Source organism: Mustelus asterias, chromosome 3 (assembly GCF_964213995.1).
Source record: "Mustelus asterias chromosome 3, sMusAst1.hap1.1, whole genome shotgun sequence".
NCBI classification, from domain to species: Eukaryota; Metazoa; Chordata; class Chondrichthyes; order Carcharhiniformes; family Triakidae; genus Mustelus; species Mustelus asterias.
Window position 1 is genome coordinate 35,642,668 of NC_135803.1, and position 13,369 is coordinate 35,656,036.

The 13,369-nt window shown below is 39.7% G+C and overlaps 1 protein-coding gene across 2 annotated transcripts in view; it reads left to right on the plus strand.

Annotated features, from left to right (window-relative positions):
• The window catches only part of dis3l2 (DIS3 like 3'-5' exoribonuclease 2), a 248,192-nt gene that overhangs the window by 57,885 nt on the left and 176,938 nt on the right, over nucleotides 1–13,369 (plus strand). For both annotated transcript variants that reach the window (XM_078207700.1, XM_078207706.1), the window contains one exon: nucleotides 10,391–10,640. In XM_078207700.1, the coding sequence (XP_078063826.1) occupies nucleotides 10,391–10,640 (250 nt within the window). The remainder of the gene's footprint in view (nucleotides 1–10,390; nucleotides 10,641–13,369) is intronic.

Below are 13,369 nucleotides of genomic sequence, written 5' to 3' on the forward strand. Positions count from 1 at the left end.
TCACTGTCTGTGTGGAGTTTGCACATTCTCCTCGTGTCTGCGTGGGTTTCCTCCGGGTGCTCCGGTTTCCTCCCACAGTCCAAAGATGTGCGGGTTAGGTTGATTGGCCAGGTTAAAAAATTGCCCCTTAGAGTCCTGGGATGTGTAGGTTAGAGGGATTAGTGGGTAAAATATGTGGGGGTAGGGCCTGGGTGGGATTGTGGTCGGTGCAGACTCGATGGGCCGAATGGCCTCCTTCTGCACTGTAGGGTTTCTATGATTCTATGATAAGGCAAGACATTAAATGTAAATGTTTAATACAAGGACAAAAATGTGCTCAAGACTTTAAAATAAAAGATGTTCTATTGAAAAGGATGAAATGATTAATGAATCATTGATTTCAATTAATGAAATCATTTCAGGTGGTAGTGGTAAAAATTATATGGAAAAAATCTGCACGTTATTGGATCATACATCTCAATTAAAAACTGCAGAAAAAAAAAATGTTAGTTAGTTGGTCATACCGAACGTATTTAAGTTTCTCTTACTCTGAGTGACCTTTGAGCTTTGTGTGTGTTTAAGCAGTATTAGCTTTGAGTATGGATTCTTCAATGGTTGCTTTCTCCAACATTTAAATACTTTAGCAGAATATTTTAACTGTATACATGAAAATATTTGTTAATTGGATACCAATTCCTGTTAACATACAAATTGCCATACTGGAAAAAAGAAAATCCCCAAATGTTTTGGATTTCCTGAACAGGATGGGTGGATGTTCTGTTTAGGGAGGTGCGGAGAAACCATGAACAAGACTGAATTACTGTTTATATGGGAAATGTAATGCTATGTGTATATTCACACAGCTTTGTAGATTATTAGTATCTGTTTCCCCTTGGGTGTAACACATTTGACAATATTCTACAATAGAATATGAGTAGTTAGGTGTGGTGCTGAGTATGCCAGAGCATTCAAAGCAAGAAAACACAGGAAAGGGAAATTGCTTTGTCAGTGTTATGTAATGATTTAAGATGGGACTGAGTGCAGAGCTTTACCCTGAAAAGGCAAGTGGGACACAGCTTTTGGCCTGAGATCTTTTAATATTGGAATCACAAAGGAACATTATCGGGTGGAGTACAAAATTATATTTATTGTTGAGAGGTTTTCTTTTATGTTGTGCAGGTGACTTAGATCTATTTATAGTTCTAAATGCATTTTATTAAAATTTTTAGACCCAAACTTAAGATGTCATATTAAAATGAGAATGTTTAATATAGGCATTTCTCTCATTTTAATGGAATCTTTAAAAATATGCTTAATTGTTTGATAGAATGTTGAAGAAATTTCAAATGAGTATGAAGTATTTTTGTGCTGCTATCATATGCATAATTTTGGGACATAAACGTTTTTGCAAAATGGCTGAAAGGAGCTAATTATAGTGTGATATCTGTATCATCTGGGAACTTTCTACAGAAAAGTTCATGGAGCAATTACTCTGAGTGGGCGAAGAGGAATATATGGAATGCTGATATTTCTCTTTGCCTTTGTTCTCCTATCATGATTGGCTCAATTGGGCACAAGACTATACTTTTCTGCAGAAGATTCCCAGATGATACAGATATCACACTATAATTATCCCTTTTCAGGCATTTTGCAAAAACTTTCATGTCCCAAAATTATGTATATGATAGCAGCACAAAAATACTTCATACCTGTCTGAAATTTCTTCAATATTCTATCAAACAATTAACCAGTCGAATACAATTGGATTGAAATCTGTGCCAAAGAACAAAAATTCCCAAATTTATGTGGTAGAACCAGTTGGCTAATTAAACAACCAGCTGGGTAGTATATATATTTTGGATACTAAGTGGCTTGCTACGTTTCCACTATGGCTAGTGGTAGACCATACACACTCACCTTGGCAGTGTTATTGAATATCATCATACTTTCTAAACCTCTGATAGTAGAGAGGTGGATGACCAGGGAGCATAGATTTAAAGTAATTAACAGAGGAATTAGAGGGATTGAGGAATAATTGTTTTCATCTAGGAGTGCTGTTGGGTGGAGCAGGGTATGGAACTCATTACCTGAAAGAAATTGTCATCACATTTAAAAGACATTTGATTATCCCTTTTGAGGTGCTGTAACTATTGGGCTATGAACCAAGATCTGGAAGGTGTGATTAGGCTGGACAGCTCTTTTTTTAATTGACATGGACAACATGGGCTCGATGGCCTTCTTTGTGCTAGGTTGGCAAAGTCACCAGGGCCAAATGGGTTGTGACTGAAGCTGCTGAAGGTGGTTAGGGAGGAAATAGCAGATGCTCAGAGGATGATTTTCCAATCCTCATTAGATATAGGGAGGTACCAGAGGACTGGAGAAATGCAAATGTAGTTCCATTGTTTAAAAAGGGATCAACCCCATGCTTCCTAAGCTCAGAGAAATTCATCAAGAATTGCTTCGACTAAATGTGACCTTACATTTACTTTCTATCTCGATCCTCGGCAGTTCTCTTGCAACAACAACCTGTTGCTTTCCTTCACTCCAAACTTTAATGTTCTTTGCCCTTAGTTCCCAAATAAAGAGATCTTCCAAAACAAAACTATGCCAACAGTATGCTTCCATACCAACACTTCAAATGGCCAGAGCCATCTGAACTTACATAAGCTGTCAGGATGCTCCATCATGTTGGAGCCAGCCATAGTCTCCACACTCTACCCAAAGCCTTGAAAAAGATTGGAGCTGGACCCCTCTATACTTTGTGACTTTGTGCAGACGTTCAGAGCACCAAGTGTTTTGCATTATGTGTCTGAGCCTTTAGTAGCCTGTGCTCTTGGATGCAGTGCCTTCTGCAGCAGAACCAGTAAATTTCCAGGCCTGTGCTTCAAGTCAACTGGGTGACTATCTAGCAACTTGCAGACCAATCATCCCTTTTCCAGAAGGGTGCAGAAAAGAAGTATTTAAAAAAAAGAATTCTTGCAGGAAGGGCTCAAAATATATCAGTGTATTTGTGACAAAACTTGATCGTCAGCAATAAATCTGACAATTGAGTTTGTGTCCAAAAATAAGTTTGCTTTATAGAAACGATTAAGCTGTAAAACAGTTTATCTTGTTGTATATAACTGTCCTTATCCAAGCACGTAAAGACTTGGCAAAATAGCTATGTCTATCAAGATACAACCGTAGTCACACCAGATGCACTAAAAACGTTTGTAAAAACCCAACCCTATCAAATGTAATAACCTACCGCTCCCAATAAATAAATAAATAATTGCTACTGTAATTTAGAGTAGACCACCAAAAGGAAGTTCCCACTAGTACGAATACCCTTGAGAACTTCCATAAATTGTTACTTAATATGACAGGTTTCAAATCGAACTTTTGCAGGAAAGAACTATTGCCAGAAGCCAAAGTGAACTGTGGAAAGTTGAATTGCTTTTCTTGGCTTTAATCTGAACTTTCTCAACAGTGTTTTGCTTTGTTTCTTTGCTGAGCTTGTAAAATGTGCTAAAATTGCATGTACTCTGGGCTTCATTAAGGTGCTGGAACTTCATATTAATAGGAATAATGGCTTGTGTTCAGAAGTCATTGGTACTGAATATCTCTTAAAGGAGAAATGCCTGTTTGGACAACTTTTCATGACATTGCAAGAAAATAAGTGTATAATATTGGCTTATGTGAATCAGAACCAACTTATCAACTTAATAAATGAACCACTTTGAAATTTTTAAGCTAGGTTTATTGAATGCATGTTCTTAACTTGGATCTTGAATTTTATTTGTATAGACCTTTTCTCAATTATTATGGATTTGGTTTTATTACATTGGACATTACATTACATTACATTATTACAAGTACAACAATTACAAATGAAAGAAACTAAATAAATTTAAGTGCAATCTCCTTCCTTCGCTGGAAGAATTTACTGTAAAGAGGCCAACCATCTTTCTTCTGAGCTTTTACATTGAATGAAATTTGTGATCAGGAAAACACCCATGCTGTTTTTTTTGCAACCCTACATATTTAAAAAACCTTTCAATAGAAAAGGCTATTATAAAATACCATAAAATGTTAGCATTGTTAAGTGTGGAAAATAGGATGCAGTACTTTGTGGATTTTGTCAAGGAATCATTCATACATGACTGTGTTAGCCAGAAATATGATCCAACATTTGAACATTTAGTCAATGCAAAAAAGTCTGTAGTGAAACTGATTGTGAAAGCACTTACATTTCTATTAATCATTAATGTTTTATTCTTGTAAACTGTGAAGTTTAAATAAGGATTCGGTCAACATTATAACAAATTTACCCTCCTTGAGTTGATGTTTTGCTTTCAGGATCACAAAGTTGCTCCATGACTGAACTGAGCGCACATTGTTTTTGACTCGCAAGCAATTTAGCAGACCTCTGGAATCCTCAAGGAACCATCCCAGGCCCCTCCTATTTCATAGCAATATGTTGGTTCTTAGTGATATCATCCAAATATATAATTTCAGACTAAGGATACCCAACTCTACCTGACCACCAGCTCTCTCAAGTTCTCCACTGCTTCTGTGTTGTCAGAATGCTTGAACAGTTCCTAGACGAATGGCAAATACTTACAACTAAACTTTAGGATGACCAAAACGATTGTCTTTCAGCCTTGCCACAAACCCTGTATCCTTAGCACTGATTCTGTCCTTTTCTCAGGCATTGTCTCGTGTGGAACCAAACTGTTCATAATCTTAGTGTGCCATTTGATCCAGAGCTGAGCTTCTGACTCCTGATCTTCTCTGTCCCCACCTCACTCTCATCCATACATTTATTACTTCCACACGTGGCCATTCCAATGCACTCTGGCCCACTACCCATATTCCATCCACAATGAACGTGAACTAATCCAGAACTTTGCACCCATATCCTAATTTCCACCAAGCCTTGTTCCCTCAAATCCCTTCATTCGTTGACCTACATTGGTTTCTGGTCTACAGCCCCATAAATTTAATATTTGCCTCCTAGTTTTCAAACCCCTCCTTGTCTTTTCCCTTCTTATCTTTGCAACATTCACCTGCCCTGCAACTTTTTTCAAACTGTGTTCCCCCCATTCTGGCCTTATGCATCCTCACACCCTTGTCTACCTTTCCTGGCTATGCTTTTAGCTATTCAGCCCCCAAGCTGTAGAATTCTGTCACTGATCCTCTCCACCTTTCTCTTCTTCTTTAGAACCCTCCTTATAACCTGCCTATTTACTTTACACCGTCCTTCTGAATAGCTTGTTCTTTGGTGTGGCATCAGTTTTCGTCTGATTTGTGCTTGGAATTTTGCTCACATTAAAGACACTATAGAACTGTTATTTGAAAATGGAGACTACTAGTGTAAGACATAGCTATAGTATTTCTTCAAGGCAGTGTCCAGTTGCCTCAACAGTAATCTTCTATCATAAAGTCTGAAGTGGAACTGTTTGCTGATATTTGGGCAGTGTTCAACTCCATTTACAATTTGTTTCATAATAAAACTGTCCATGCCCACATGCAACAAGACCTGGCTGACATTCAGGCTTGGGCTTCACTCGTGTGAGGCAATTAGAGAGTCTGACCATCTCCTCTCCTCTTGATATTCAATGGTGCTACCATCGCTGAATTCCTTACCATCAATATTCAAAGTTTGCCATTGACCAGAAACTGAACTAGAACAGCCACATAAATATCTAGGAGAGCAGATTAGAGGCTAGGTATTCTGCAACAAATGGCTTGCCTCCTGACTCCATTACCCAAAAAGGTCAATTCAGGAATATATTGTAATACTTGCCAGGATGCGTGTAGCTGCACTAACATACACAAAACTGAACAACATCCATCACGAGGCTGGGTGGGCTGATCTGCCTGACCAGCCCACCCAGCACCTTAAATGTTAATTGGCTCCGCCATAATGTACTGTAGCTACAGTGCGTGCTGTCTGCAGGATGCTCTACAGCAGTTTGCCAAGGCTTCCTCAACAGCACCCCTCAAACCAGTGACCTCAACCACCTAGAAGGGCAAAGGCAGTCAGTACAGGGCAACACAGTGACTTCCAAGTCATATCCTGTCCCGACTTGGACATATATTGCGATTTTTTTTCCTTGTCACTTGATCAAAATTCTTGTACTCCGTGGTGGGCAACCTGAAGTCCTGAGCGCAGCCCATGATTCATTTTGTTGACCACGTGCAAAATTGCCACATTCTGCTGATTTCTGTCCGCATAGTTTTTTTTCCTTCCAATAGGACTGAAGTGATTCGCGTATAAAGCAAGGGCAAGTGAATGCATGCTGAATGGCAGATTTTTCGGTTGTGCGCATTCTGGGATGTTTATCACATTTCACTCACTTTCTCAGAAGAAAGGGTAGCCATGGTCACCTGAACACTGCATTAATAATCTAGACCAGGCAAATCAAGCCAATTTAAAAAGTAAGACCAATGGCATTAATTTTGAGATTGATCTGGTCCTGTGCTGCTGCTCATCAATCTGATACAAAGTCAATTTTAAAAAATATTAAGGAAGGAGTTCCACTTCTCTCGGTGTTGCTCAAGGTTGCCCTGTTTCAGTCTTGAAACGACTACCCTGCTTGATTGGGCTAGCTCATGGGATATTTAATGTTTGCATTTTTGTTAATGAATTCTTCAAAATATTCAGCACAATTTCACTTCTAAAACTGACACAGTCCCCTTCAGGTGAAATTTGTTGACAGTACCCCATGTTGTAGGCAGCGCGTCTCCATTATTGGCTTTTCTTCCAATGCCTGCATAGAAACCTCAGGAATCACTGAGGATCTATCCTTGACTCCATCCTCTTTTCATCTACTTCCTCATGACTGCAATGTCTGAAGAGTGAGGTCAGTTTACATATGTCTACTGAAAACATGCATCAATTCCCTGTCTTTCTCAAGTCTTGCCCTTCCTGTTTGATATCTAGTATAAGTCATATTCACCACAAAATGTCTGGCTGACATCAACAAGACTGTAACTTCAATGTCATATTTAATCTGGACCTGAGCTTCTGACCAATATTCTCTCCATCACAAAGACTGTTCTCTTCCACCTCCCCAACTCACCTGCCTTGCTTTGGCCCTATTTATTGAGTAACTTTTCACTTAAATACTCAACTTTTCCAAAGCCCTCCTGGCTAGCTTCTCATTCATCAAGCTCATCCAATATTCTTGTAACCTAACCTATATTGGTGTTTTGACACAGTTGACTGTACCATCCTCCTTGAGTGCTTTTCTGCTGTTGCCTAGCTGGGTAGGACTGCTTTCTCCCCCTTCCATTCTTATCTATCTAATCATAGCTCGAGAATCACTTGCTATGGCTTCTCCTCCTCCTGCCCCACCATTACCTTTACTGTCTGCCAAAGACGTATCCTTGGTTGCCTCCTATTTCTCATCAAATGTTGCCCCTGGGCAACTATTAATTTTCACATGTACACTGATGACACCTAGCTCTACCTCCTCACTACCTTTCTCGACAATTCCACTGTTACTGAGCTATCACACTGCTTATGATATCCGGTACTGGATGAGCAGAAATTTCCTTCAATTAAATATTGGGAAGACTGAAGCCATGGTTTTCAGTCCCCGCTCAAAACTCTGTTCCTTCCATTCCTCTCCCTGACAACATTGGAACATAGGATTATAGAAAATAAGAGCAGCAGTAGGTCATTTGGCCCTTCAAGCCTGATCCCCCATTAAATTAGATTGTGGCTGACCTACCTCTGTTATTTTCCTGCACAAACCCATCGCCCTTGATGTCTTTACTATCAAGAAATCTATTGATCTTTGTCCAGAACATACTTGATGGCTAAGCCTTCATAGTCCTTTGGGGTAGAGCATTCCAAAGATTTACCACCCATTGTGAAGAAATTTCTTCTCATCTCAGTCCTAAAAGATCTACCCCATATTTTGAGACTGTGTCCCTTGGTCTAGACCCTCAGCAAGGAGGAGCATTCTTCCTGCATGTACCTTGTCGAGCCCTGTTAGAATTTTGAATGTTTCAATGAGATCAACTCTCTAAACTCTAGAGAATTCAGGCCCAATCTCCTCAATCTCTCCTCAAGGGAAAAAAATCCCACCATTCCAAGGATCAGTCTGGTGAATCTCCGATGCACTTCTTCTATGGCAAGTATATCCTTCCTTGAGTAAGGAGACCAAAACTGTGCACGGTACTCAAGGGGTGGCCTCACCAAGGGTCAATGTAATTACAGCAAAGCATCTTTGCCCCTGTACTCAAATCCTTTTGCAATAAAGGCCACAGACCATTTGCCTTTCTAATTACTTGCTGTACCTGCTTGGCAGCTTTCAGGAAGCCATGAATAGGGACATCCCTTTGGACATCAACCCTTCACAGTAGATCAACAGCAGACTGAAAATGGTGTTGGATTAAATCGTAAAATGAACATCTGACCACATTTTTGTGACATCTTTGTAGCATCACTCGACTTCACCTTAGCTCATCTGCTACTGAAATCTTCATCCATGCATTCACTACCTTTAGATTTTATTATTCAAATGCACTCCTGGTTGAACCTCCACATTCAACCATCCATAAACTTGAGGTCATCCAAAATTGTTGCTCCATGATGATGCTATAGTTAAGAGAGCTCACCAATGCCTCTGCTTTCTCAGGAGGCTTAGGAAATTTGGCCTGTCCGCTATGACTCACCAATTTTTACAAATGCACCATAGAAAGCATCCTTTCCGAATTTATCGCAGCTTGGTATGGTTCCTGCTCTGACCAAGACTGCAAGAAACTATAAAGGGTTGTGTATGCAGCCCAGTCCATCACACAAACCAACCTCCCATCCATTGACCCCGTCTACATTTCCAGCTGCCCCGGAAAAGCAGCCAGCATAATCAAGGACCTCACACCCAAGACATACTTTCCTCCACTTTGTTCCGTTGGGAAAAAGAGTTTAAAAAAGTTTGAGATCACGTACCAACTGACTCAAGAACAGCTTCTTCCCTGCTGCCATCAGACATTTGAATGGACCTACCATATATTAAGCTGATCTTTCTCTGCACTCTAGCTGTGACTGTAACACTATATTCTGCACTCTCTCCTTTCCTTTTCCCTTCTGTATTCTATGAACGGTATGTTTTGTCTCTATAGCACGTATACCAATATATGTGACAATAATAAATCAAATCAAAAAAATTGCTACTTGTGTCTGAACTCTCAGCTGGTTCCGTTCCCCTATCACCCCAGTTCTCACTGATTTGAATTGACTTCCCTGTCAAGCAACCTCTTGATTTTAAAATCCTGATCCTAGTTCTCACCCCTACACGACCTTGCCCATCAATATCTCTGTAATCTCCTCCATCCCTACAACTCTATACAATGCCTACACTCCTTTAATTTTGGCTTTTTGTGGAGCAATTATAATTGCCTTCAGTTGCCTAGGCCCAGAGCTCTGGAATTCCCTTCATGCATTTTTCTGCCTCTCTCCTTCGCTTTCCTCCTTTAAGACACTTCTTGAAACCTACCTCTTTGACCAAACTTTTGGTAATCTAATCGAGTTTTTCCTTCTGTGGCATAGCATCAGATCTTACTTTATAATGCTTCTCATAGAATCCCTAAAATGAGAAGGAGGCCATTTGGCCCATCAAGCCTGCACCGACAACAATTCCACCCAGGCCCTGTCCCCGTAACCCCACGCATTTACCCTGCTAGTCCCCTTAACATTAATGGGCAATTTAACATGGCCAATCAACCTAACTCACATCTTTGGACTGTGGGAAGAAACCGGAGAACCCAGAGGAAACCCATGCAGACTTGGGGAGAATGTGCAAACTCCACACAGTCACCCAGGGCCGGATTGGACCCGGGTCTCTGGCGCTGTGAGGCAGCAATGCTAGCCACTGTGCCACCCTCTGAAACATCCAGTGAAGTTTTGTTGCATTAAAGGCACTATATACATATAAGCCTTTGTTCTTTTTCTTCTGACTGGTGGTCTAAATATCAGCCAAATTTATGTCTCAGCAGTCAAAATTGATTGTGCTGTTTTATTTTCCATTTGATTTGCCATTTGTTTAATTGCAATTACTTCGCTCAAGAATTTTTTGTAAATTGATTTTTCTTGATTGTTGTCTAAGGGTTAGCTCAAATGGCAAGCGTGTGGTTCAAAATAATGTTAACAACGCAGATTCAATTGTTATTCTGGCTGAGGTACACTTGGGACCTGTTTCCTTGCCCTACCCCTGCCAGTGGGAGGCAATACAAACCGCTGCAGAAAAAGTAGCCATGGCTAAGCATCAGCAAACAATGAGCCGAGAACCTGCCTTTGAACACAACGCACATGAATTAATAAGTTGTTTGCTGAACAGCACTTTGGACAAGTTTGTTCAATTTAGATTTTACTGCTAAAGTGCAGAATTTTCATGACCCTCTGTTTGTATTTCTGCAGGTTATTATACCTGAACGATATGGCTCAGAAACTAATGCAGCTGCTCAATCAGAAGTTCCTGGTGAAGTTAGTAATGTTAACTTTGAGGACTTTCCAGCCCAGGATAAAGTTAAAATACTTGAAACCAGTCCTGATGTAATTATTGAAGAACAATATGATGGCAGCCAAGATGAGAGCGATAATGGAATGAGTGTGAAAATCGGACTTGGTAGAAGTGTTAGCAAGATAAACTTCAGTCCTTCAGAAAAGGGTGAGATTATCTTGGTCAGTTAATCTTTCTAACTTAAACTGCAACTTATTTCACTTTAGGAAGTAAAGCATTGGAAGGTATTCAATTTTGTGTTATTATGGTATACCAAATTCTTGTTGAAAAAGCTAAAGCCATTTAATTGGTGATTTTTACCTTTGAATATCTCTCAGTTTGTAACAGATTTTAAGTATGTAGTATAATCTTGCCATGACTGTTTGCTAAATATGTAGTAATGCCTAAAAGCCTATTTTGATACATACTTGAGAGATCGATATATTGTTATGCATTTTATCGATTTAGTTTGTTTAAGATGTTTATTTCCACCTTGAACTACTTGTTACACTAGTAACTTAAAAGTCCAAATTTAGAGGGTTTTTTTCAAAAACAAACCCTTGGAAATAATTGTAATTATACTTAGTTTGACTTTAATGGTGAGATAACATCCTTGACATAGATGGTTCTTAAATAAGTTTCTTATAGTGATTTATGCACATTGACCTGACAGTTAATTCAGAATGTTTGATCTATGAATTTAACAGCTTTGCAATTTAGTCCTTTCATAGTTGCAGTCAACTATGTAGTAGCATTTATTATTTCAATCGGTCAAAATATTCAGTACCTCAAATGATAATGGAACCAGAATAATGCACTTGGTCAAATGTTAGCAAAATAAACTTCGGGGCCTCAGCAAAGGTTTATATTGGGATAGTAGGTCAATTTGATGTATGATTTCTTTCATAAATAAATATTGTAAATAGAAAATGTTGCCAATGTGTATCAGGTGAAGGGGCAGGCGGGAGGCTAATGAGGAAGGAGAACGGAATGACATGCAAGAGCCAAGTAAATAAGATGAAATGTGCTTTCCTCTCTTACAAGGAAACGTTTTTGGATCCAATGATTTGGCAAAAAGCTATCAAAAATCTGTAATGCTAAGAACATAATAAAAGGAATAGGAGCTGGAGAAGACCATACAATCCATTGAGCCTGCTCTGCCATTCTATATGACCATGACTAATATTGGGCTTCAAGTCCACTTTCCTGTCTGCTCCTCATACCCTTTGATTCCCTGAGAGACCAGAAATATGTCTATCTTAGCCTTTCAATGATTACGTATCCATAACCCTTGAGTAGAAAATTCCAAAGATTCACATCCCAAGTGTAGAAATTTCACCTAATCTCAGTCCTAAATGATTGGCCCCTACACTGAAGCAGTGCCACCTTGTTCTTGATTTCCCAGTCAGGGGAAACAATGTCTCACCTGGTGTCTACCCTATCAAGCACCTTCATAATCTTGAATGTTTCAATGAGATCACCTCTCATTCTTCTAAACTCCAGCGAATGTAGACCCAATCTACTCAGCCTCTTATCACAGACTGTCATAGAAGAATCATAGAAACCCTACAGTGCAGAAAGAGGCCATTGGGCCCATCGAGTCTGCACCGACCACAATCCCACCCAGGCCCTACCCCCATATCCCTACATATTTACCCGCTAATCTCTCTAACCTATGTATCTCAGGACACTAACGGGCAATTGTAGCATGGCCAATCGACCTAGCCCGCACATCTTTCGACCTAACCCGCACATCCTTGTCATCCCATAGACTAATCTAATGAACCTTTGCTGCACTGTCTCCAAAGCAGCTATATTCTTCCTTAAATATGGAAATCAAAATTGCACACAGTACTTTAATGTGGTCTCACCAAAGGCCCGTACAATTGTAGCCAGACTTTATTCTTGTACTTGTATGAGGCACTGGTTTAGCCTCCTACGTTGTGACATTTCTGTGATTTAGCAATGCCCACATCCCATGAACAAAGTAAAAAAAAAAGCAATGCTGCAAAGTTTTTGGCTTTCTGTCCTAATATACCTCATGCAACTCAATGTCAAATTTTGCTTTATAATGCTCCTATGAAATGACTTGGGACTTTTTTTTTTACATTGAAGGTGCTGTATAATTAAAAGCTGACCTTGTTGTATGATAACACAAGTCTCAGTCTTTCCCGATAACGCAGGCCTCTCTCCAAAAGTATGTTAGGTACATTTTTGAAGCAAAGAAAATGGGACTTTAATTGGGTTTTCTTTCATACTTTATAATTTTCTATTGTTTGTCACATTATTTTCAGGAGTATGTATTCCACTTACTGATGCATTGATAGTGACTGAAGAATTTTGTTTTGTTTTTCTCAAATGTTTAGTTGTTTTTGCTTTGTTACCCCCATGAGTAACTATAATTCATTTATTTATGGTTTCTACAGTTTTGAACAATTTCAATACTGGCGGTTTTTTCATGGTGACACAATGGCTAGCACTGCTGCCTCTCAGCACCAGGGACCCGGGTTTGATTCCTGGCTTGGGACACTATGTGCAGAGTCTGCACGTTCTCCCTGTGTCTGTGTGGGTTTCTCCGGGTGCGCTGGTTTCCTCCCACAGTCCGAAAGATGAGCTGGTTGGGTAAATTAGCCATGCTAAATTCTCCCTCGGTGTACCCGAACAGGCGCTGAAGTGTGGTGGCTGGGGGGTTTTCACAGTAACTTCATTACAGTGTTAACGTAAGCCTACTTGTGACACTAATAAATAAACTTAAAAACTTAAACCTATTTCTTAACGGTGATTTGCTGTTTTATGAATACAAACTTTAAACCCATCATATAGAACAGTACAGCACAGAACAGGCCCTTCGGCCCACGATATTAGTTCCATGAAATCTGGTAGGAAAACATGGCATG